A 27,192-nucleotide genomic window follows, 5' to 3' on the forward strand; every position below is an offset into this window, starting at 1 on the left:
TGGGATATAAAGTCTATTTTAGTTGACATGCCTGTGTGATGTGTCTGAAATACATAAACAAACATGTATTCTCTTTTGAATCATAAGCTCTTACCACAGTAAAGTAAAACAATTTAATAAAGACCATGTACACCAAACATGCTCTGAAAAAGTACGTTTGCAATCTATCAATTGAAAAATGAAAATGAATTGTTTATACAAAACTTTATTGCATTTGGTCACCCCCAAAATTAGGCCATTAAATGGTTAGTTACTTAGTTGCATCCTTCCTCAGGGAACTGTTTGTGGATAGCTGACAACAGGGTGGCAGGTCTTTAGATGTGCTGCTCTATAGTTCCATAGCCCAGAAGACTCGCCTGGGTACAGAGGGATGGACACATGTTAGTTTTTTAAAATAAAAGTCTGGGAAACTTTTACAGGGAGGAGAGAGCATGCGTTTGAGTGAGTACATTAAATCCAATCCCAACCAGTGGCCCAGGACAATATGCTATCACACCGGCAGACTGCCACAGTGAAGGAGATTTACAGAGTGAATCAAGTGTACTGCTATGAGTGGAGCTTACTTCTATGTGCTTTGGAGAGATCTCAGGTAGTTGGTCAGCGGGCTCTGGAGGTCCTTGGACCATTCTGTCGCTATGGTAACTGGAGAGAGACGGAGGTAGTGAGTGTGATTCAAATACGGTCCTCACCCCTGACCTCCCACTGGCCCAGGGCATTCTTCCTAAACCCTGGAATCACAGTCTCTCTGACAGTGAGTTACTCCAGGATTATACAGGTGTATGGTGTACAGGGCTTCTCCACTTATATGAGTTGAGTATTAGTACTCTTGATACTGAAACAGCATCATGCAATTTAAAGAAAAACAATATTATGACTTACTGACAGAGTGTTTGTTCTATGTTCCTGCTGGTAGCAAACCTCAACCTGGATGCAGATAAAATGTCCTGCCTTGTAGAATGGTGGCATCTATCTCCACCAGGCTCAAAGAAAACAGACGACAAACCTGAAGAGATTAACAAAAGAAAATGGTGCCTGCATTTAGGGTTCATGTATTAGTTTGCCTATTTCATGATTCATGTCTGTAAATGACAACAATAGAGCTGATTAAAAAAAAATATGGCATGCCATCCAATCAAATTATATTATGGCACAAGGTCCAGCTCACGAACAATTGCTGCTACCTCAACTTAATCCATCACAACATCATGCTCCTCCTTATTTTACTGTAGTTAGTTAACTTAGATGCCTGTGATTGGCTGCCAAATTGGGTCTAAACAAACTGCCTCAAAGATGGTGATGTTGGAAGAAATTAGGTTGTCAACATGCATTGCTTGCAACAAGTTAGCTAGCTAACTAGATAACCAACAAGCTAGCTAGCTACTGTATCTGGCTTGACACTCACTCCTTAACGTTAGCTTACCATGCTTTTCAGGACAACTCAACATTCTTCTTGCCAATCCCTTCGACTCCTTCTTGCCTACTCCTGTCTCTCAGTCTTCTTCTAGGTTCAAAACGTTATGGATGTAGACAGTCCGGTGTCTTATTGTCAAAGAGCAACCCACTCATTATACAGCCACCTGGTGCAGTCAATGGCTCAGTGTTCCAGAGCTGGTCACTGGCATCGATGTTATCTCCGATTTCCCAACGTCAAATAAAAAAGTGACATATCACATTGATACATATCTGCACTACATATTATTGTTTGGGGGGGGGGGGGGTGCTAATGTCAAACATGGCATTTCACATGACGTGACATGAGTCTTGATGGATTCTCGTTGTTCACGTGTGAATCTGTCCACGAACGATTAGCCAATACAGAACACACCTAAGGACTGCCTGCCTGAGCCAGCGCGCAGGACAGGCATGACCAGCCTCTCAAAACAGACAGCAATTATTTCATCATTTATTCATGGTCTAACCTCGGTGCCCTCTACCTGGTGGAGAGGAAGCACTGTAAACCACGCTAGGTTTCCCCACCATGCTAATCAGAGTGAGCGCTTCAGCTCTGCATCATATGATGAGCAATGCTCAACAGGGGTCAACAACAGGGCTCTTCAAGCTCTACACCATGCACTTCAGGTAAATAGGAATACATATGAATGGTTAGAAAATGTACTTGTCTGAATAATTAATTTCCCTAAGCACTCAGCACAAAATGGCTGTATGTTGACCTTTGCCCTGCAACCTGGTTCTGAAGGTCTGGCTCAGATTGGGGTGTCAGAGTCCCCTGGCCATGCAGATGGTAGGTGTGCGAATGCTATGTTATTGTATATGAGCCTAAACAGTTATTTTGTAATTCTCTCTACCGGCTATTCAGCATGCTACCATTTCTATCCACACATGCTATAATTTCTAACGAGATCTCATCCATGACCCTCCAGGAGACTATCTATGACTCTCCAGCATTTACCTAATCTGTAAAACACACAGATACCGCGTACGTCTTAAACACACACTCTCAAATCGGCAAACTGCAGTAAATAGATATCCAAGGTATTACCGAATTTTAATGTGGCATCTGTACTACCCTCCTAAGTCATGTGTCCTTTTCCTAGTGCAGATTAAGCATCTATTATAAATTCCTTTAGTGTGTACCAGAAGATAAAAGCACCAGAGATACTGTATAGTGATCCAATGGAATGCCCATTCCCCATGTAGCCTTCGATGAATCAGTGGCGGAGTTCGTTTTGCATGGCTCGGTGAAGATTTCAATTAAGGACGAATGGAATGGTCTATAATGAGCAAACTCTCCCTACCCGGGGCACACAATACGAACTCAACCATTGTCACGACGCCGCAATGCAACCAACCAACCAGCCAGCCAATGATAAACATCAGAGACCCGTGAAACCACTGCAACAGCCTTGAGATCCCACAATCTACCCAAATTAACAGCGAGACGATTCCATTCAGCATTTATCCCCAGATGAGAGACTGTCAGTCGCCATCACCCTCAAAAAAAAAACAGAAAAAAACAACCGTCAGTCTATAGAGCCGACAACAGTCAGTCTCGCTAAAATGAACTGGGTGAGAATCACAGGCAGGATGAATAGAGTTTTGATGGCGTATCAGTGCCCCAACATTAGGATTCATATTCCCAGCGCAACGCCGCCTTCAACCGCCGCGGTGTAGGGATGGGATAATTCATTGTCTTTATGGAAGAGGAAGAGATAACAAATCCCCACGTGGAGGATGTGAGATCATTTTAGCTTCAGGTAAACAGTGTGGCCTCGTATCTTCACAGGGGGAGCCAGACTAATTTGAGGGAATTAAAGAAACCCCCTCAGTGACAAACACATGGAACCCACGGCCATAGAGCAGACTGGCACAGTAGACCATGAGAAAGGGCTACGTGGGTTGGATTGCGATGACAATGGCACACAAAGTGAAAGACAAAAGCGTACATTGGTTTCAGTAAGAGACTTTGGCAGAGGCAAGGGTGGTGCTTGTGCCAATTTTAAGATTGGGGGATCTGGGTGAGATGTGTGGTTGGATGTGTGTTGCTGCCCATCTGCCAGTGTCACTCCTCCCCTCCCTCCATGTGAATCACCTGTGGCCTGAGAATGCTGTGGTCCTGCGGGCTCAGCCCACGCTGATAAGAGTTAACTCTCCCCCCCCGCTAATGTGGAATGGTGCAGAGGACGGAGAGTCGTCACCTGCCACGGACAGACATGTTACCGATACGGAGGGGAGAATCACAGGATAGTTTGCCAGACTCTGAGCAAGTCAGAGCGAGTCAGAGCTGGCTGGTATTGCTTTGGGATAGGTTCCTGTAATTGTCATGGCCATCATCCTAATTATAGAAGCCAACAATGTCATTACTGACGTCAGTCATTACTTTCAAGCCCGTCATCTATTTCCTGCTTCTGGTTGTCACCATCAACAGCCAAACCATCACCTGCAATCACCTTACCACCATATGAAAACTCCCTGAATAAAGTTGATCAGATCCATTGTCATCTGTGCGCCGTCGATATCACATAATATATATACACCCGGCAGGTAGAGTAAAATAAAAACACTTAATGGCTTTTATTCCACTGGAAGAGGAGGACATTTGTGTTAGTGCTAAGTGTGCGGTAGCTGATAAAAATGGAGAATACAGTACATACCGGCGGGATGAGAGATTAAGAACAACAGAGGGAATAAAAGTAATGTATCTTTCCTCTCTGCAATCGCTGTAGGCGGTCATGCTAAGAGGGCGCATTTATGCAATTAAAGTCTGTGTGTGCCGTACCGCATGCAAGAGACCCTGCTGACAATGCATTTGGCTATCCTCGCTTCGCGAGTTAGTGAGGAAGCTTTATGTACATCCCATTAGGCTGGGTAAACACATCAGACCCTGAATTATGTGATGAACAACGCCATTAAATAATCTCTTTAATATGTAACTAACGTGTCTGTTCTTTTTGTGATTGAATGTTTTTTTCCCCATTGTTTCTAGTAAGGTACACAAGACAGGAACACATAGACAAAGAAGCAAGTAACAAGATCGAAGAAAACATACAGTTCCCATCCCACAGGACTCCCCCCCCCCCCCCAACCCAAAGTTACATTAGCGGTTCACGATAGCAGTCTTTTTTTACAGTCATATGCTGATGCAAGAGCAGATCTGTTTCTCTCACCCGGCCAATGTATTTGTGCTACAGATATTTCTATGTTTATAATGTAAATGAATGGTAGCACCCACTGTTGTCTGTTTAACGAATGCGGAGCCTGCCAACGTGAGGCTGTCGTCTTCTTGACTGCTGTTAATCCAGCCAGACAAATACGTCGCTGTCTGGCAGATGGGTCTAAAGTAGTGTCATCATTTAACAATAAAACAGATGGTGAACATGGTACACTTCTACACATTATATCAGAGAGATGGGAGGATACAGCCCCAGAAACGTAAAACCTCTGGACATTACCAAACCGTACGAAAGAAAAATCGATTCTCAATTTTGATACGGTTCTAGAAACGTAAAATAATTTCACAAATATATACACTTACTGTACACTGTTTTAAATCGGCTTTATCACGGTTGCAGCCGACAGTATTTTTCAGTGAAAACACGCTTCTGATGGCCTTCAGTTGCACACAGGTGTTCGAGATAGCAAATTAGCACAGCTGGTCCCTCTGTCTCCCGTCTCTCCTCCGTAAACTCACGCTGCAACATGGGAGATATTGGGGTCTTCACAAAAAATGACTTGCAGTCGGTTAGGCCGTCTACTTGGTGTCATTTTCCCAACAAATGTTTACAGGCAGATTATTTCACTTATAATTCAATGTATCACAATTCCAGTGGGTCAGAGGTTTACATACACGAAGTTGACTGTGCCTTTAAACAGCTTGGAAAATTCCAGAAAATTATGTCTTTGTCATGTCTCCACCTCCTATTGGAGTCAATATTTCAAGCCCTACCTTCAAACTCAGTGCCTCTTTGCTTGACATCATGGGAAATCAATAGAATCAGTCAAGAACTCAAGAACTTTACAAATGCCTGACGGTACCACGTTCATCTGTACAAACAATAGTACGCAAGTATAAACACCATGGGACCACGCAGCCGTCATACCGCTCAGGAAGGAGACGCGTTCTGTCTCCTAGAGATGACCACATGACCTTCTCCCATTCCTCTTCTGGATCATCCAGATGGGCCTGGACATGCGCTGGCTTGAGCAGGGGGACCTTGCGTGCGCTGCAGGATTTTAATCCATGACGGCGTAGTGTGTTACTAATGGTTTTCTTTGAGACTGTGGTCCCAGCTCTCTTCAGGTCATTGACCAGGTCCTGCCGTGTAGTTCTGTGCTGATCCCTCACCTTCCTCATGATCATTGATGCCCCACGAGGTGAGATCTTGCATGGAGCCCCAGACCGAGGGTGATTGATCGTCATCTTGAACTTCTTCCATTTTCTAATAATTGCGCCAACAGTTGTTGCCTCCTCACCAAGCTGCTTGCCTATTGTCCTGTAGCCCATCCCAGCCTTGTGCAGGTCTACAATTTTATCCCTGATGTCCTTACACAGCTCTCTGGTCTTGGCCATTGTGGAGAGGTTGGAGTCTGAATTTCACAAAATGTAACAACATAATACATCTGGTTATGAAACAACAAAATGTTAACATGGATGCAACTGGAAGAACCTCTTAAGTAACAATTTCTTAAAGACAATGCAACTGTAGGATAAACCATAAAGGGTGGCAGTAGATATTGGAGGGAGGAGTTTAATGTGCATTTTCTTGCGCCATCTTGTACTTGAATGACCTCTAACCTGTGATCTTCTTCTTGTGGCTTTCTGGCAGACTAAATGCTGTGTTGCACAATTTGGGGAAAACTTAAAATGCACCACCGTCTAACCCTGCACCCTATCCCCCAAAACCCACCACTCCTTCCTGCTACTGTGTCCCTTAACAATCATACACCAGACCGTCGACATGGGAAGAACTTCCTGTAGAATATTCTGCATGACAAGAAACTTCCTGTAGAATCTTCTGCACTAAAATCTCTCACACCCAAATATTTCTCCGCATCTGCAACTACCACATCTATGTTCTCTGATTTCAGCTCCATTTCAGTGCAGTGCAATTGTTCACCATGGCTATAAACGCAACAAATCCAACCATACTAAAACTCATCCTCTCTGGATCTCTCTCTTCAGGCCTACTCACTGGGAGGCTTCCAGTCCACTCACTCACCCTTGGGACATTCTCTACTCTCTTCATTGCCTCAGCATAGGACATTTTCTGCCCCACTCGAACTCGGGCAATCTCAACCTGTCTCTCTCTCTCTCACAGGGTACTTTGGGTCCCCAGCTGCATGGGCACCCCCACAGTTGGCACACAGTGGATTCTCCATCCCGACTATGCCCTCCTGCACATTTCTCACGTCTTGGGATCAGTCTACGCACTGCTACAACATGTCAGAATCCTTGGCACCTAAAGCACCGTAGGGGGTTCGGAACATAGGCCCTCACAGATTAGCAAATATAACCCAACCTGACCTTATCAAGGTAGATACTGTGTCAAAGCTCAACAAGACAGACAGGGTATCCTCAGTCACACCATTGCCGTCGGGTCTACGTCTCACTAGGAATCTATTTAATTTGATCCGCCTCTACACTCTACGCTGCCCCACTGATCATTCCTTTGAGAGGCGCCCTGCTCCGGAGAAAAACATCACACTCCCTCCAAAAGCCCTCTAACCTTGTCACATGACATGAGTCATGGCAAATAAAAGGCAAATATTTGACCAGTAGTTGGCAAGAAGCCACGTGACCACCATTGGTTGAAGTCAGGACATGATCTTTGCAGCACCTGAGTCACACTGGGTCCAGTAGCACTTGCAGTTACTACATTTCTACTCTTCCCCAATGTTTTATGTTTGATGTGTGTGTGTGTGTGTGTGTGTGTGTGTGTGTGTGTGTGTGTGTGTGTGTGTGTGGTGTGTGAATGTGAGAGAGAGTCAGAGAAGGTATTTTTTGTATGTGCCACACACACACGCACATCCACCTACACACCGACGCACACACACAATCGTCCGGAGCATCTGCTTCCCTCTGTTGGGTCCTCAGGTGGCACACAGGGCTAGTTCAGCCCACTTACACTGATGGCCATCTGGCTTAGGCTATATAAGTGGCCCATCACTTTACACATGGCAGAGAGACTCCCTGCTAGGCTGCCCTCAACCCATGGTACACACTCCTGCCACCACTCAGTCTTATGATGTGCATGTTCAACAGACAAAACCTAGTGTCCCAAAACCAAATCCTTCCAGCCATCTCAAACTGCCCATACATTTTAGCAGAGCCACAAGATGGAGACTATTTATCTCTCGTTGTTTCCAGACAATGAGACGTAACTGTACAACGTCAGAGCTACAGTAGGAGCTGCACAGACACATAAAACACAACGACAGTACACCTCTCTCTATGGACGAGTTGCGAATCGATAGATTTGATGAATTGGGGGATAAATATGGCACTGCAAGTGGCTTCCTCAAATCTGCCCGATTACATGAAGTGGCTTTGAGCTGAAAGAGGGTGTAGGGAGTGTGGGGCTCAGAACACCTTAATGCCTTGCAGAGAAATCCCAGTCATCCACAATCACTAAGGGGCTTAGCCACAGACTTTGAGAAGAAACACCCCAAGAGCATATAATGGATTTACTATCAGTGGTCCTCTCACAAGCGGGATTGTACATTGGCTTAGTTAAATTGAGTATTTCACGAATGAAATCTACTTAGAAAAACTCCCTGAAAATCATTGTGGGACACTTTCTGGGAGAGGAGAAATGGACAAAGTCAGCTTAAAAAGTTCATTTGTTTTTGTATGACTTCACAGTGCAGGCGGCTTGTGTGCTTCCTACGTATCAAACTGTTTCTGCGCTGGATTGTAACTTAAAAGAGCAGGTGCGTACTTTGTATAACATTCCCGCTAAACAAATTAGTGTAATGCTTCGTTTGGTCGAAATAGTCAAATGAGTCCTGCAGAGTTTTCCCCCAAAACAAATTAGATCGTCTATTCGATTCACCACAACAGCATCCAAAACGTAATAGCATTGACCTACGCGATACAATGCAAATAGTTTTAAAATCCCATGGAGGACAATTGGATGGCTTGTGTTTGTGTGTGCGCTTGTGAGAGAGCGCGTGAGCGAGGGCGAGAAAGAGAGAGAGCGCATGCGACTGTGTGTGTGTGTGTGTGTGTGTGCATGCATTCACACACGCGTGGGTGGACGTTCATGAAGACGCCGAAACAGGGCGAGTGTTCATATTACTAAAGGGTAATGAAAAAGGCATGGCCTTATCGCCCATCATTTCCGGTGCATCAATACACCTCGACCCATCCTCCTCATTCAATGACGTAGACCTCCGTTATGACATCCACCAATAGGTAACTCGACCAGCGTCTCTCTCACATTCCGCTGCATTAACTCCTTTACAACAGGAGTGGCCCGTCGGCGGCTGCCGTTAAAAAAATAACTAACTGGGGCCAGCGCCTCCCTCCCTCGTTATCGCTACGGCTGTCGCGTGTCTGTCTGCTTAATTAATCGACACACTCTCAGGGATGGAGGAGGTGGCGTGTCAACGCCCATGATTAAAAATTGATCTGGGGCATGGGGAGGATGACGATAACTCTGAGCAAGACGCCGGGGATTAGCACATGATTATGGGCCTGGGGAGGTTACAGGGCCTTTCGCTGAGCTCGGCTGGATTTGGACCAGAGGAGGACAAAGGGAAAAGTGCTGCGGTGACTGTGCAGTACAAAAAGGGCCTCACTCAAGCCCATGTAACTAGCTAGAGCCAAGTGGCGTCTTTGAACTGTCGCCCTTGAATTCATTCATTATTTTTTCATGGCTTGAGTACAATTGGCAGTCATTGAAGCAGGTTTTTGGTAGGACTTGTGTGAATGCCCAGTTGATGCTAGGGGGTGTTATCCAATTAGTTAATACTAAGTGAATCATTTAATTAAGAGACAATAGCCTAATGGTTAAGTAAGTGCGTAATGCCATGTGTGTGTGTGTGTGTGTGTGTGTGCGCGCACACATATTAGTAGAGAATTACAAACAAATTAAATAAGGAAGGCATGAGTTGTGGGTGAACTAACTACAGGCAAGACTCGGTAGAAGAATTAGGGAGAAACACACTGCTCACACATTCCCCCATTGATTGATAAAAAACATACCATGACTGGGGTTACAAAGCTACCTGTAATTTACCAAAGTTACCAGAATCTTGAGTGATTTTGGTCATTAACAGAAAATCTATGGGAATCTATTGTAAGTTCTGTAATGTATACTTGCAAATAGCCTAATTAATGAAGAAAGGATCAAGAATGGCATTATTTTCAATTCCTTCTAACTCGCCCAACTATTGAATTATTTTCACAGCTGTTACCAGTTTGACGCCAAAACATTGACAACAAATACATATTGGCATAGTAAAAAAAATATACGAAGGCTATTTAATGCTGCAGCCCTCATATTAAACCCCAACGGGTATTAATTAAGTTGATGTTTTGTATTTAGGATAATGTTTTACAGCTTTGTCCTATTTTAAATCATCTTATTAAATCATCTCATGTGATAAGGCCGCACAGAGAGCCAGGGATAATTACACACACATAATTCTGAAGTACATAGATATTTTGTGATAGATTACGTAGAATCCATGAAAGATACCAAAATGCTGGTAGTTTACTGGTAAAACCTCGAAAGTTTCCAGTAATATGCCCTGCCTTTGTAACCCGAACCATGACACAACATTCCTTTTTTTTAAATGTTTTTAACTTAAGTTCAGGATATAATTGGATCATTCCAGAGTTGAAACAGGGATACCAGTGTGTGGTTTTAGGGTTATGGGTCATCTTACCACATAGTACACTCCCTGCAGCCTTCCGGCAAGGAGAGTCATGCTAATCATCCCATCAATCATTTACGATGGGGGAGTTACTGGCTTGGAGGGGAAGACTATATATCTAGGCTATTTTCTGCTACACGTTGGGGTTTTGGAGGGGAGAGTCTCTTCTCCACGCTATCTCCCAGTTCGCACATTAACCGTCTGCCAATCACCTCTGAGGAAGTGCAGCTTCCAGAACTATTACTTGGAGCCTAATGACATGCTGCACTTCCTCATCTCCATGCGTGGCCTTGGTTAAGCTCATAGTACCACGTGAGATAAAAGGTCTGGCTTCAAATTGAAAATATCCTCTATGAGAAGTCAAAGGAATCGGTCCACATTTCCAGCTCATTTCGTGTTGAGCTAAAACACTTGATCCCTCTGCAGTCTCGTCATAAACCTCGTTACAATCTCTTTCCAGAGAGTCATCTATTATTTATTCCCCAGCAACGTGATCGTCGCGTAATTGATATGCAGCCATGGTAGCATGCAGAGAACCAGGCCTGTGTACATTTAGGGAGTTGAGTTTTTTGGGGGGGCGGAGATGAGACACCCAGATTGGTTCATGTCTGGGTCTTCTGGTAGGGGATAAAGCCAATCGTCCCCTCGCTGCCCTTTCCAACAGAGGCATACGTGAGGAGAATACACTAAGATGTATAAACCTGGAAAAAGGGGAACATCACCGGATTCTAAGAGGCCAGCCATAGAAAATGTGAGCAACACAGAGGAAGAAGGAACACTTCTAAGGCTAAGCTTATAGATTTAGAGTCAGACGTGGTATGGTACTTTGAAGAGCAGTGTGTGTGTGTGTGTGTGTATGTGAGAGATTGGCTTGCACAACGAGCATAAGTGTAGTGCACATGGTTACGTGCAGATGAGCATATTATGTGTGATCTCACAAACACTAGCTGAAAGCTTCAGCACGGTGGACGCATCCAAATGAGATATCGCACGTGATGGCAGCCTATCAGAATCCCCAACATCTTTTCCAGGCTGTAAATAACTTAAAAATGCCACCATGGGGTGTAACCTTGAATAAAGCGTTTCCGGTTGGTAGGCGGACGAGGAAGAGCAGGTTGGGATAACCATCTGTCCCACCTCAACATGCTCAACACAGCACCTGGTTTCATTTGGATTGGCAGGCCTTTACAACCAACAGCTATTGTCTAATAGAGATTTCACAGCCTTTTTGTTCGTTTCATTTCATCGGTTCAATCGACTGATGTGGACATATGGTCCCTTTTGCTATTAAACACATTTGTGTGTTTTGACTCAAATCTTCGAGAGTCGATTTATACAAAGGCGTGTTTTCCCATCGACATCTTACACAACGGTTCATGTTATACAGTTATTGGCATCTGATGACAGAAAAAAAAATGTGTGTTATGTTGCCATTCTTTGTTGAAATATGCTGTCGAAAGGCAGGCCACAACATTCTCTTTCTTGGATCTCTATTCTATTCTATCTCCATGCGAGAGCCAATACTATGTGAACCTGATGAGTCATCCTTTAAGCTTTGCAGCCCATGCCAGTTTGGAGGTTAGTTCCAATGAAACATAACACCGAAGACTGTAATGTACAGAGTCGTTGACAAAAGAACCAAGGTAGGCCGGCTCGTTCCCTCGGCCAAAACCGAGGGAACTAGTTAACCTTTATCTGTCATTCTCTGTACAGGTGTTATGCTGCACCAATCGTGCACAGTGAGACAGCCACGTTGATGGTATAACCCGTTGCTCGGGAGAAGCTGTGTACAGCAACGTAATGCTCTTCGGTTTGATTCTATTTTGATTTCTCACGAGGCAATGCCGTGAACATGTCATGTACAACACCAAAAGGAAATTACCTGTCACGTTCAAAAATCGGGTGTGGGCAACAAGTCTTATCAAAACCATAATTCGGGGAATTCACTTATGCCACGCTCTGTTCCGCGCCACGCATCCTACTTTGCCAAGCCTTTGTTTAGAAGAATCCCTATGATTTCGTGTTTTTATTTGTTTCGACTATATATAGTCCTTATAAGGACTGTCTGAGAGACATCGCAGGTACACTTCAAGTAGACACGCGTTTGCATAACAAATGATCCCACTGGGCCCAAACGTCCATTCAGCGTCGGTTCAATTGATTCAACCAGCGTGTGCCCAGTGGGATTCTGTAGCAACCCAGAAATGTCAGCTCAGAGGGGCCAACGAAAAGGCCCCAAATAAACAGGCGATGCAAGTTGCATGTATACTGATGAACCACTCCGGTATAAAACGGAATCCAGTCCGTCAAATGAGTGGATTGGCTCCTTAGTCACAAAGTACTAAAACCACCAGTGGTGAAAAAATCACAGCGACAAAATGTCTGCTCCCTCAAATCTTTCTCTTCGCTTCTTCCCTTCTTTCCTTCTTTCACCGTCTCCCCCTACAGTGCTCTTCCACCCATCCCTAATACAACCTCAAGCAGAGGGGACTTAAAAAGTAGAGCATGAATGTGCATGTGCAACGGTGCCATTCTATTGCAGTGGGGCCTTTACTCACCGGGGGGGGGGGGCCGCACCACAGAGCGGGACTGAGACTGAGAGGAGCTCGGAGTAGTCGGCGCGTCCCACAGTCCTGTAAAGTAGAGGCGTTAAGGGGAATTGAGGAGGAGTGACTATTGCCAAATGTCCAGCTGGGTCCAACTGATTCCTGGTGACACCCCGCATGGAGACACCATCAATGGCATCGATGGGCACCGCCCGAGTGACTGTGCCAGCAAATATACAGCGGGCCCTTGACGGACCTCACAGCCGGTCCCGTGTGCTTCAAGCCTCATCCGTCTGATATAAACTGTCAATCACTCTCCGACATCAGAGGAATGGCGGGGGCCGTGTCCCAATACTGTCAAAAGCCTTCCTTTCATAGTCTCATTTTATTTTTTGGCCATTGACATGTGAGAGGAGGGCATTAATCAAATGGCCACCGGACTATTTACATTGACACCCCCCCCCCCCCCCCGCCCCAACTGTTTTTTACACTGCTGCTACTCACTGTTTATTATCTATGCATAGTCACTTCACCCCTACCTACATGTACAAATGACCTTAACTAACCTGTACCCCCGCACATTGACTCGGTACCGGTAACCCCTGTATTTAGCATCGTTATTTTTATTTGACACGTTTTTACTTGAGTTTATTTGGAAAATATCTTTCTTAACTCTTCCTTGAACTGCACTGTCGGTTAAGGGCTTGTAAGTAAGCGCTTCGCGCTAAGGTCTACACTTGTTGTATTTGGCGCATGGGACAAAATAAAGTTTGATTTGATTTACACTGTATCACATACATCTGTCAAGTCATTTTAGATCGGTGGTCTGGAAGGAAAGGACTATCAGGCCCTAATTGGGCCAAAATGAACATTTGCAAGAAACATTTGGACGGAACCTGTTTTTTCTTTTCTTTTATTGTTGTACAGAAATGCCTAAAATTATCAAGAACACATTTCGAGTAGGAGCTGGACCAAACCAAAGCGAACGCAGAAGCTCATTTGCAACGGGCCAAATCAGCAGAAGGGTACCCGACAGACATTTCAATAGCCCTAATGCGTAGCGAGCTGGCAGGACAGACCATTCGTTCGGTTGACCCACTTCCTGTGGGCATGATACTGATTCGCTCTTAATAATCTTTGGGGCTGCAGCGTGTCGCGTACTGGGACCTGGCAGTGGCTGTTACGCCATTCCTCTGCACAGCGTTCGAAAAATTGTCTAGAAATTACAGCTTCAAGGTGTTTGTTGTTCGCTTGAGCTCTTCGTCTCCGAAACGTGTCCTTTATGCACATTCCTCTCTTCTTCCAAACCAATATGGAAGACAAGAGGCAGAGTCGAAACAAAACCTCTGATTCGTCCAAAACAAAAATATTTTTGTTTTTTTTATGATGAGCTGTTTGAGAAATGTACTGTACTTGCGTTTTTTTGCGTGGGTGTGTGTTAGTGTATTGAACATCTTTGAGTGTACTATGTGCTCATAACCCTTCAGTGGGTGTGTAGAGAAGTGCAAGATACATAATATGCTATGTTTACATAACATAGGTGTATGTGTGCGAGCGTGCATATGTTCGTGTGTCTGCAAGCATCCGTGTGTGCTCACGGCTTTCCCGGACCAAGTAAATAAAATCAGACAACTAGTCAATGAGGAACAGGGAGCAATGTTTAAGTACTTAGTCCTAGATAAATTCACCTATAGGAACATCTCTTCTGTCCCAGTCAGTTAATTGGCTGCTGTGTTCATTAGTTTCGGCTCCCCACAATATCTGCTGAGAGAGAGTGTTTATCAGAGCACAGACACATCAGTCTATAGAGACTGTGTACCTGCTCTGAAACCAGCCACAATCCAAACTGTCTCCCTCCGTGCACAACGTTCCTCTACGTGTTCGGCATTCAAAATCATCCCTCCAACTCCCCGTGGTAACAGAAACCCCTCGGTGAATAGGTTTCCCCTGAAAACACCAAAGAGAGTGAAGTTCCCTCTTTCTCTCACTCTGGCTGTGCTTTTTCCCACCGTGGGACAGAACCGCCTATTTTCAGTCACTAGGATTTGCCTCCAGGATCTTGACCCTTCTGCTGATTAGGCCCGTTGCAAATGAGCTTCTATGTTCACTTTGTTAGATTACTCGTTGGTTATTACTGCATTGTCGGAACTAGAAGCACAAGCCTTTCGCTACACTCGCATTAACATCTGCTAACCATGTGTATGTGACAAATAACATTTGATTTGGGATACCCTAAATGAGATCCCAAATCAATATGCCCCCTCAGTGACAGCAGCCATTGATCAGAGCAGAAAAACTAAACAGGCCGCCTGCACACAGGCTTGGGCCAGGCCCTGTAAGACGACGTGAGGAGCCCTGGGCCAGGCCCTGTAAGACGACGTGAGGAACCCTAGGCCAGGCCCTGTAAGACGACGCGAGGAGCCCTGGGCCAGGCCCTGTAAGACAACGTGAGGAGCCCTGGGCCAGGCCCTGTAAGATGACGTGAGGAACCCTAGGCCAGGCCCTGTAAGACGACGTGAGGAGCCCTGGGCCAGGCCCTGTAAGACGACGTGAGGAGCCCTAGGCCAGGCCCTGTAAGACGACGCGAGGAGCCCTGGGCCAGGCCCTGTAAGACAACGTGAGGAGCCCTGGGCCAGGCCCTGTAAGATGACGTGAGGAACCCTAGGCCAGGCCCTGTAAGACGACGTGAGGAGCCCTGGGCCAGGCCCTGCAAGACGACGTGAGGAGCCCTAGGCCAGGCCCTGTAAGACGACGCAAGGAGCCCTAGGCCAGGCCCTGTAAGACGACGTGAGGAGCCCTAGGCCAGGCCCTGTAAGACGACGCGAGGAACCCTAGGCCAGGCCCTGTAAGACGACGCGAGGAGCCCTGGGTCAGGCCCTGTAAGACAACGTGAGGAGCCCTGGGCCAGGCCCTGTAAGACGACGCGAGGAGCCCTGGGCCAGGCCCTGTAAGACGACGCGAGGAGCCCTGGGCCAGGCCCTGTAAGACGACGTGAGGAGCCCTGGGCCAGGAACCGTAAGACGACGTGAGGAGCCCTGGGCCAGGCCCTGTAAGACGACGTGAGGAGCCCTGGGCCAGGCCCTGTAAGACGACGTGAGGAGCCCTGGGCCAGGAACCTGTAAGACAACGTGAGGAGCCCTGGGCCAGGCCCTGTAAGACGACGTGAGGAGCCCTGGGCCAGGCCCTGTAAGACGACGCGAGGAGCCCTGGGCCAGGCCCTGTAAGACGATGTGAGGAGCCCTGGGCCAGGCCCTGTAAGACGACGTGAGGAGCCCTGGGCCAGGCTTTGTAAGACGATGTGAGACTTGGAATGGAAAGAAACACTTTTTGATGACAAAAATAATTCACAAATTACAGAACGGTCCATCAGCATCTATCAGAGTGTTACAAACTCAAAATAATTGATATAAATTGATGTTGGACCTGGCATATGCAATGAGGGAGGCATCAAAACAAAAAATAAATCAGAATAAATCTTGGAACAAGGACGAAGGAGCGAAATAATAAACAAGGAGAGAAGAGAAGAAACATGTCTTCTCAAAGCAAATGAAAAATGTTACCTTTTTTTATCTCTTGCAAATAACGATTAGTAACTACCAACCTAATTTATTAACTCATTATAATTACATAAATGTATACAACATGAAATGTTTCTGGTGTTCTTATGATTGCTACTGTTTAGATGATAGACATCTTGTAATTGTATGTCTGTGAGTCAAAATGTAATTTCATCATAAAACCTTGAGTAACTCATTAACGCACAACAAAAAAAAAAACATTTTGAAAGTTTTTAAACTCATTCTAACCAAGAGACCCCATCAGCCCTGTTCAGATCCCTATCCCTCCTCACCTGTAGATGAGTGTGTCATCCAGGGAACTGTTGTACTGGACCTGGTACATCCTGATCCCAGGGACGTGGTTCTGATATGGCCATTTGATCAGCACTGAGCTAGCTGTCAGCTCCGCCATCAGCACCCTTCCCTCCTGGTTCCTCCGTGTGTCGTTGCCCGTGGCCGTGGTGGACTTGGCCGAAGTGAGGATGTCTGAAGGGCCAGGGTCGGGCTCCCGTAGCCGGTTGGTGCTGTTGGCCAGGTGGGGGAGGAGGTTGACCACCAGCTCCACCTGGCCCGTGGACTCCCCCGCCGCGTTGGAGGCAATGCAGGTGAAAGTTCCAGAGTCCTTCATGGAGGTGATGTTGATGTCCAGGCTGCCATTGCTGAAGGTGACAGTCCTTGATGTGTTGGAGATCAGACGGCCCTCGGGGGAAATCCAGTGAATCTCTGGGTCCGGGTCTCCGTTGGCCTTGCACTTCAGACTGGTTGGCTGGCCCTCCATGGTGAAGGTCTTGGCAGACTTCCTGGTCATGACCGGAGGGTCACAGATGAACTCCTCCTCGGGGATGGTCCAGAAGTACTTGGCTGTGAGGTCTGGAGGAGAGGCACAAGTCTCCAGGTCATCTTCCCTGGTCAGCCTCCTCAGCCACAGCAGCTCACAGTTACAGTGGAGCGGGTTTCCACCAAAACTCATCACCAATGACGACTGAGGGGATCCTTTGGCTTTCGCGTAGACGGGGATGCGCAGAAAAAGTGGATCCGGAGGGATCTTCTTCAGCTTGTTGGAAGTCATGTCTAGACGCGCCAGCTTGTGCAGGTTGGTGAAGATCCCTTGGGGCACGTGCTCTATAAGGTTATGGTCCATGTTAAGGGTGTTGACGTTGGTTAGACGACCTATCGTCTCCCAGGGGATGTCCACCAGGTTGTTGTAGGACAGGTCCAGGTCTTCCAGGGTTCCTGTGAAGTCGTCAAAGGCATGGGGAGAGATATCGTGCAGCTGGTTGTTGGCCAAGATCAGGTGCCTAAGGTTGGTGAGCCCCCGAAAGTGGTCATCCCTGATCACACTCAGCCGGTTGCTGTCCAGGTGCAGCGCTCGCAGCCGCTTGAGGTCCTCGAAGGTGTAAGGCATGATCTGGCTTATGGTGTTGCGGGACAACGTCAGATGGATCAAACTAGTCATGTTGGCAAAGTCCCGCCTCCTTATGGCTGTGATAAAGTTCTCAGTGAGACGCAGCTCCACGGTGCGCCGGTCGATGACGGTGGGCACGAAGAGTAGACCCGTCTTGGCACAGAGAATGGCCAGCGAGGGGGACAGGTTCTGGCACATGCAGCGCTTGGGGCACAACTGCCCCCTGGTGGAGACGGCCAGCACCAACAGGGAGAAGATCAGCCGGTCCATCCTCCCTCGGGCGTTCTGGGGAAACTGCAAGGCAAAGGAGAGAGGCACTGGTCAGGACATGTCAGGATGTGGTACTCCAAGCGGGGAATTGACTGGGTGAATCAAGATTTTATATCTACGTTGAGCTATTACAGTGGTCAAACTGAGATTAAATATCTCTATCAGCCATGATCGGAATGTAAAACAGCCGTGTTCATCTGAGCATTCAGATGATCAAAGCCAGTAAACGTATGCGAATACATTTCAACGAGTGGGCAATGCCCTCAATTAAATGTTTAGCACACACTGAAGCATAAGGCAGAGGTGACGTTACAAGCGAGCCAATTTTATTCACGGCTTGTTTCTTATTTTCCTCCTCATAGATTTTTTCGGGAATCATACACATGGCATGCCAATATGTCCAATGAAGAGATAAGGACAAAGAATAGGTGCGTGTAATTATAGCTTAGCAAATCATTTAACTCAACATGCAATCCCTGGACAACGTTAGCTGGCTGCCATATCACAGTTTAAGGATTTACCACAGCGGGTCTACCTTCTGTGGATTATCTAAAAGCCACTTTATTTTTTATTTTTACATAGCTCCCTCCATCTCCAACATGAGTTAAAACACAAATGAAAAGTGAAAAGACACAAGTGAAAAGACACCAACTGGGAATGCATATACAGTTGTAGCAAAAGCACGCAGTCATCCACCCACCCGCACACTTACAAACTCATTTTATACGAATACACACGCAAATACACAAAACAGCAATGCACACACAACACACAGCACGAGTACATGCGTAACCCACACACACACACACTCTGAAAAAAAAAAAACGATTGGTAGTCCTATTACAAATGGAAAAGATCTTCCTGAAATGAGGTAGCGAGACAGATTTGAAGTGCTGCGAACTGCCGATGGTCGAGATGTTCCCATCTCTCTCGTCGTAAAATGGCACTTGAATGTATTTATCGTGGTAATTCCTTGCTCATGGCAAAGTACCCTAAACACACACACACACACACACTATCTGTATTTACGACAGCCTTTCTGCAGCTACAGTTCTCAGCATTTACAACTCAATGCACCAGGACATGCAATGGGATTTGTCATCGGCCATTAAAAAGGCCTTATGTTCTTCTCTGTGAATTGAATGAAACCATTGAATGGAATTGGAATGGAGATGTAGGATGCCATTGAATAGCTTCTCGCCTGTGACCAAGTGGCCATCCGCCATACAGCATCAGCAGAAACATAGCAGCTGCCCATATGCATCTCATTTCACCCACCCATTTCACAGCTGCACCTTGGATTACGGGCTGATGCTATGGTGAATACCAAACAGACGTAAAGCCATGGAAACCACGTTGAAACTCTTGAAATCTTTTTATTTATTTCACTTTTTGTTTGTACATGAATTCAATTTGATCTAGTGAATAGAGGTGCGGTAGACACTGATGCAGTTAGTCTCAAGGTCAAATCACTGTGTGAGACATTTAAGCTGCCATACATACCGTAATAGCCCACATAGCGTAAGTAGATCAAATGGGGTGGATGCTCTGGCAAACGTTTACCTCCTGGTTCTTCATAATTAAAAAGGAATTAACTGTACTGCCAGCCAACACAAAATCCAACTTAGCTTCCGTCAAGTGCTTATCCTGTAGCAATCCCGTCCTTTTAAAACGACAGGTCAACCGCTATTAGCAACTGTAAATTGCCGTTTTGCAGTGAATACAAATAAAGATGAACAATAAACATGTGTAGCTCCGTTGTTGAATAGATGGCGGGTCAGGTTGCGTTCAATTCGATAAGGGGAGATGCGGGTAAATGGCAAAACAACATGGCTGCTGTTAAATTTCCCTCTGTTAATCATCTCTGTCTCTCAGGCTAAGCTGTTGTAAGACAACACCATCATCTAAAAGGTCAACAATCTGCTCTAAGAATGAGGGCCTGATTTCCAACTCCTCTCATATCACATATACTGAAGCCACAGCCCCGTCAGCTGGGGAAACATCATTATGTGGGCAGAAATCTCCCAAGGTACAGGGCTTAAAATGCCAAGCAGCTAACCGTCAGCTCTCTGGTGAATCTTGGTGTGGAGACTGGAGACAGTTGACACCCCAGAGCTTATTTACGGGATGAGCCTCCACTCTGCCCTGCTCTGACAGAATTCTCTGACCCCCGTGCCACCCCACAATGGAGATGGATTAGGCTGTCGGGCTGTGGAGTGGAACGGTCTGCAGTGCCCCGGGAAGGGCCCAGTCGATGAGAAGGGAGAAGAGAATAGGAGCAAGACCCAGAGCGGTTCACTACGCATGGAGTAAACACAGCCAGGGCGACACTTGATGGCTGCCGTTTCCTCCACTCTTGGGACAAACAGAACACGGGATCGCTTGTCCCTCTGTTATTCAAGGAGTCGAGCTTCTGCTTACTGTCAGTATGTTTTAATGCTGAAGAGTTGTACAGGAGCACTAATGTATTCTGGTTTTGCTCGTACAAGACAGGCTACAAGCGTGTGCAAATACTAAGTCGTTAAAACATGAGCATCGTTCGTTTTTTAATCATATAAATGACCAAGTTCCTACAGTATACATTGAAACATGAGGCAAGATGAAAAGAGCCTGGTAGAACGTGATGTCAGTAGTACACCAATGACCTCACATAGAGGACGACTACAGGAATATATTTCAAGGGAGATGAATTAGTCTTCTCAGAAGGGCCTACCCACATAAATGGACAGAGGAGATCTGGCACACGCAGACGTTTTGTTGTCTCAGCTAACCCATCTGCCTTTAGAGCAGGAATTTCATTGCGAGGACAATCGCATCGGTGCGCGATATTTACTCACGTCGCATGAAGTGTTCGTTTATCACAGCAATGTGGCACCACATCCTGTGTGTCTGGCTGACATGTTTTGACAGATATGCGCTCATGTCATTGTTTTCTGTGGTACGTAATGAGCTACAAATATCACAGTGGTGTTTTTTCCCCCCTACTTGACGGTGTGAAGCCGATATTCAAACAGAAGAGTTCCACAAATATTTTTTTGGGGATAAGTAGACGATTCTGGTTCGTGTGTTTGTTCAGAACGCTGCTCTGGTCTGGAGCTCATCCATTAGCCAACGGACCAAAGGCCTAGCTCTCTCACATCCCATTACACACCACCGCCACTCTCCTCCTCTGATGAAGGGATGGACTGGAAAGAGAGAAAACAAAGTGCTTCAGCAAGACGCTGTGCCATGCAGCTCTGCTATTGGTCGGGGTGACCCTCAGAGTGTGCTCCGAGGTGTTTGGTCTCATAGCAACCGCAGACGAACAGGCAGACTAGGGGTCTAGGAGAAGGAGATTGGGTTTCAAAAACCCCGTAAATTGTATATTTGGAAACTTGTGTTTGTGCTTGGGCCTGTGTAGGATTGAGATGGCGGTGCTCAGAAGGAGGGAGACCGCAAGAGAGTCAATCATTTGACACACTGTCTCAGCCACTGAGTTATTTCAAGAGACACATATACACTGAGGGGCAACATACCAGCATATCCAATATAGTACATTTACGGTATTGCTAGTAGATACCCACAGAGTTCCAGTAATTGCGCTAACGCTAGTTAGCATTGGCTCGCAAAACTACCTCTAGCTTCTGGCTACAGACACAGAAATGGTACCCAATGAGTTCATCTGACTCTGGAGAAGTAGACAAAGGGCCTCAGTGCTAAAATCCCAAAGTATCCTTTGAATCATTAACTCCGCTGAGTGACATCAACTATGCAGTATTAAATGGGGAAACGGGGCAAAAAGGAGCTTCTCGTCGTCTGTGCTCGTCAAATAAAATGGATAACGCACATTACAGTAACTGGGTTCCGTTTGATGCCCGACACCGAGAAGACTTTCCTCGAGGGTATTTTGGATCCATATTCAATGTGCTCCAGCGGTTAAGTTACAGTACGACATTGTGTGATTATTGCAAGGCAAAACAACCTCAGGGTTTAGTATAACCTACCGTACCATAAACCCAGTGAGCCTTCAAAAAAAAACCCTGCTTTGACTGGAGCCTTTAGAGATCAACCATTTTGCTGTGAAACCCTACGATGGGCGTTTATACCTCGAAGTCGACGGACCCCTCGCCACACGTCCCCCACATTGGCCGCGACAAGCTACTGAGATCTAAGCCGCGCAGGGAATACAGTGCACGTCATGGGGATACCACCGCTAACACATAGCACTGCGATTGAATGATCCGCCCGCAATAGCCCCGCAGCATACCGCGACCGTGACGCATACCGCAGCACTAATCGAACGCGACTGGTCAGAATGCATGGGGTGCGTACATTTCCTGCAGAGTCACGGCAGGCCTCAAATGAGGGTGGAAATCAAAGGCGCCAAGAAAATACTCGGTCGGCGGTGGACTTTACGCGGTTGCACCGGCAAGCCGGGTTCCCTTTGAAAGCCCCTTTTTAGCTGAAAGAGGCTAGGCGGGGGGCCCTACTTGGTAGTCAGCCGTGCTAACTGAGCTCCATTCAGGATCACCGCATGCAGCTGTTCCTCTAGGGGCTCGTCCGTTCGAAGAGATGAGACAAACTGTTTAGAGGTGTACACTGCTTGTGGTGTCGGAAGTGGGGCTACCATGCTCTTTTAATTTCATTTGAATATTCCATCTTACTTTGCGGTGAAAAAAATGGAGGAAAATAGTGCAATTGTAGAATGTGAAGCATATAGAATATTGTTTTTTGTTTTACATTGAATCAGACACGGTTAGATTTGCGCATCACAATCTGCCCGATTTTGCACGACTGGCATACTTTTCAGACTGCTGAGTAGGTTCATATTTAAATCCGTGTGCCGTTTCTTCTGCTACACCCCGGCTGCTATTACTTTGGATGAAAGGCAGTGAGACATATTCAATGGTTTTAGAATTGTCAGATCGTTCCTCAAGTCTCACAGTTCCTTCATAGACAAGTCTGTGAGGCCTTTGTCTGACTGTCACATCACTGCATTACTGTGTGGTTCACCCAGATAAAATAACGTAGCTTCCCATAAAGTAAAGTTTTTTTTTTTTTTTTAAATAACAATGAATAAGGTGGTATATGATGCTGTGCTATTCCCAAAATATGGTCATTTAACAGACTTTTATCCAAAGCTGTCAACAGTAAGACATACGCAATACACAGTATGTGGCCCATGTGGGAATGAAACACACAACCCCGCTTGCTGCCTGAACCATTATATTATATTATAACAACCATACACGGAAATCAAGTGATTTTATCCACGTGTGATGCTGGGATAAAAAAAAAAGTTGCATTTCTGTCCGTTGGCCTACTTCTTATTCCTCCATCATGTGAAAAAGAGCCAGTCCTTCAGCCTCAGAGCATTATAAAATCCACTCGAGTATGCTTCATCAACCTTTCCTATGCAAAACTAGCTGAAATCAAGTATTCCATGGCCATACCGTAATGTGAATCTACACTGTTTGCCTAGTATTACTAAAACTAAAAAATGCATAGAGAATATATCAATTCTCCCCTGTCCCGCAGTAGAAAATGTCCTTTATTTTTTTGCCTATGTTTCATGTGATTATAGTTGTGCTGCAAGGGTACCCAAGGGGAAAGGAACTCTGCAGTCTGTGATGGGACCCAGTACAGTTTGATTGAGTCCGATTTCAGAGCCACTCTCTTCTGTCACATCTCCCCGAAAAAGGGTTTGAATAATCTCTAGCAGCTTCAGCAGACTTGCTCCATTTCACAGCGACTCCCAGTGAATTACCTTGGGAGAAGACACACTCCCTCCCTGGATATATCTGCCTTGACTCATCCCTGTCTCCCACTGCCCCCCACCGAACCCATCCATACATGTCCCGCATCTACATCCCTTCATCTCTCTCTCTCTCCTCTTTCACCTTTGCCTCAGCTCCCATATCCATCCATCGTAATCTCCAACATATGGAAAAGAATCATGAGAATGAAATAATCTGATATGGCAGAAGAGGATTATTTGTACAACAATCTAATAAGAATCTGGTAAGATTTTGTTGGTGTTGCCTTATATGACAGTGGTGTATTTGTATATGTTTTGACTTATATGCCTTTATATGTCATACACAATTGAATAAATGAAATGATGCCAACAAAGATATGGTATGACATATTTAAGACAAAATACCATATACGAATTATGAGTCACCTATAAATATTTTATGAAAAGTATCTTCTGAGAATGTAACCTCTACAAAAATAAAGGATTTCCTTAATAGGTTTCACATTGTTTTTTTGAAAGTCAACAATTTAAAAAAAAAAAAGATATATATATATATATATATATATATTTGCATGTATGAGTTTCCATGGTGAAGGTTGGGCAGCACTGGACTGTTGATTTATCTACGCCTTTGGTCTCCCATCCAGGGTTTTAATTAAGCCCATCCCTGCTTAGGTTTGATATCTGTCACCGGCTACTACCAATGTGCTATCGTGAGAATGGCTATTGAGAGATCTCCACTTAATAACCAAATAGATTCACTGCTGCTAGCAAAGTCATTCCTCCTCATCTCCTCACTCCTTCTCTTCCTCCTCTCCTCTTCTTCTTCTGATCATCCTCCTGTCCTCCTCCTGCTCTTCCTCCTCCTGCTCGCTGCAGACTGATTATTTTTTTCAAAAAGTGTCACATTGCATGCGTCAATGATGTCAGACAGTGGTATGCAAGTGCTTTGAAATGGGTATGTCCCATGTACGTGAGACTTCAGACGCTATGCGTTTCATATGACGCATGCAACATTTCTGTTATGTCTAAATGTTAACCACCTCTATAAGTCAGATATTACGAGAATCTTCTAAATGTATTTTCTGCCATATGTATTACTGACAAGTTCCAGGTAAAACATACAGGAATCTTGTTCAATTCTTCTATAGCTTTTCCATATGGGATCCTGCTATCCTACACTCTCTGATCTGCTCTTCATCCCCTACCCTATAGACTATCCATCAACCAATTCAACATTCTACCAATCCACCTATGCATCCACCCATGTATCCATCCACCCTCAAACCCACCCAGCCATCCAACCAGCCACCCCTCTGTAAAGTCAATATTCAAGATGGCTCCAGAATGTACAAATCATTCCAAGGGAATGCTTCTCAGTTTTTCTCCATTAACTCAAAGATGTAGAAATATCAATTTATGCACATTTAACACCACCACCTGCCCCAAAATGACCTGCTGGCATTTCTAGCGCAGTGTTTTCCTTAAATAAAAAATCTTAACAACATGCAAATAGAAAAAGGGCACTTTAGGGTCCGTTACGTGTTTCTACGGAAATGTCAAGGTCTCAGAATAGCTGAGAAATACTTTAAGACCTATCCAGGCAAATGACAAAATGACTCACTCAGACTGCACGCTGTGTTTTCTTCAAGCATTATCCCCATTTCTCTTTTCTGTTACAGCTCATTCAGTGATCAATTCACCGCTAAATGTAGGATGCACATCAATGTTACTGGCTTTTAAAGCAACATCGAAAGTGCCTGAATAAATTAAGACTGGCACACAAGACAACCCTGGGTGCACATAGGCACAGCTACAGTATTCTTTTCAACTTCACAAGTAGTAGTTGAGTTTGTGCTAATGTACAAGCAGATTTGACTTATGTATAATGTTGTGGTAGGTTCTGCCCCATTAAGGGACCATTCACTTTGTGTTAAGGTACAGTTGACTTGTGACCCCAGGCCAGACAGGGGCCGCTGCCTCAGGGGACAGGCTACAGCAGGTCCCTGTACTTGATAGAGGCTGTGACACTGACCTTTGACCTTAAACCTCCACACACTAAGGGCAGCTCTCCCAGAGGGACGTTGTAGCAGGTGCCGCCATGGCAACCGGTTGTGAAAAGTTAAACCGGCCCTTAAACCTCAGCCAAGACGAATAGGAATGGGAAAGGCTTCCTTTAAATTCTGTCAATTCAGTTCTTGGAAATGAGATCCCACAAACCCAACTGGTGGTTTAGGGTTGGGATTTGGACTCATCAAAATCACCATTATTGATGGGCCAGATGGCCAGCAGATTGGAAATTGTGCGGGAGCTGTCTCTTGTCTTGGATATGTCAACGTTCCCCCTTCGTGCCTCTGAAATCAAGACCAAGTCCAAGACAGCTGTCTGCCATCAAGCCACTGCTGCCTCATTACAATATTCAATGGAAAGTCTGTCCATTATGCACACAGTGCTGTTCAATACGAGATGTATCGAGGCACGCTGCACTGACATACATACCTCTATCTGGTGTGGTCTGGCAGGGTCGTGATCCTCATGAAGACTGTGTGGGCTGTGTTGGCCTAGCAGAGGAGGGCAGACATGGGCAGCTATGTGGTCAGGGTGCCGGTGAGCAGGCAGTAAGGTTGACTACCCAAGCAGCATCTGGGTGTCGGTACTGGGAACTAAAGGAAACAACTGAGTCCCTTGTGGAGGATGTCCATTGACCTGTGGGTGAGAGAGAGAGACACAACATGATATACACTGACTGTACAAAACATTAAGAACACCTTCCCAATATTGAGTTGAAATTCGTCAGGGCATGGCAGCGCTCCACAATGCCACTTAATATAATGTTTACATACCTTACATTACTCATCTCATATGTACAGTGCCTTGCGAAAGTATTCGGCCCCCTTGAACTTTGCGACCTTTTGCCACATTTCAGGCTTCAAACATAAAGATATAAAACTGTATTTTTTTGTGAAGAATCAACAACAAGTGGGACACAATCATGAAGTGGAACGACATTTATTGGATATTTCAAACTTTTTTAACAAATCAAAAACTGAAAAATTGGGCGTGCAAAATTATTCAGCCCCCTTAAGTTAATACTTTGTAGCGCCACCTTTTGCTGCGATTACAGCTGTAAGTCGCTTGGGGTATGTCTCTATCAGTTTTGCACATCGAGAGACTGACATTTTTTCCCATTCCTCCTTGCAAAACAGCTCGAGCTCAGTGAGGTTGGATGGAGAGCATTTGTGAACAGCAGTTTTCAGTTCTTTCCACAGATTCTCGATTGGATTCAGGTCTGGACTTTGACTTGGCCATTCTAACACCTGGATATGTTTATTTTTGAAC

The 27,192-nt window shown here is 45.5% G+C and overlaps 1 protein-coding gene across 1 annotated transcript in view; it reads right to left on the reverse strand.

Moving 5' to 3' along the window:
* Positions 1–26,559, reverse strand: part of LOC139382533 (leucine-rich repeat and fibronectin type III domain-containing protein 1-like protein) — a 54,468-nt gene extending 27,909 nt beyond the window's left edge. The window contains exons 1-2 of the mRNA XM_071126631.1: positions 26,353–26,559; positions 16,735–18,140 (exon numbers count right to left, since the gene is read on the reverse strand). Coding sequence (XP_070982732.1) covers positions 16,735–18,116 — 1,382 coding nt within the window. The 5' untranslated portion in view covers positions 18,117–18,140; positions 26,353–26,559. The remainder of the gene's footprint in view (positions 1–16,734; positions 18,141–26,352) is intronic.
* Positions 26,560–27,192: the final 633 nt, after the last annotated feature.

This window comes from Oncorhynchus clarkii, chromosome 24, assembly GCF_045791955.1.
Source record: "Oncorhynchus clarkii lewisi isolate Uvic-CL-2024 chromosome 24, UVic_Ocla_1.0, whole genome shotgun sequence".
NCBI lineage: Eukaryota > Metazoa > Chordata > Actinopteri > Salmoniformes > Salmonidae > Oncorhynchus > Oncorhynchus clarkii.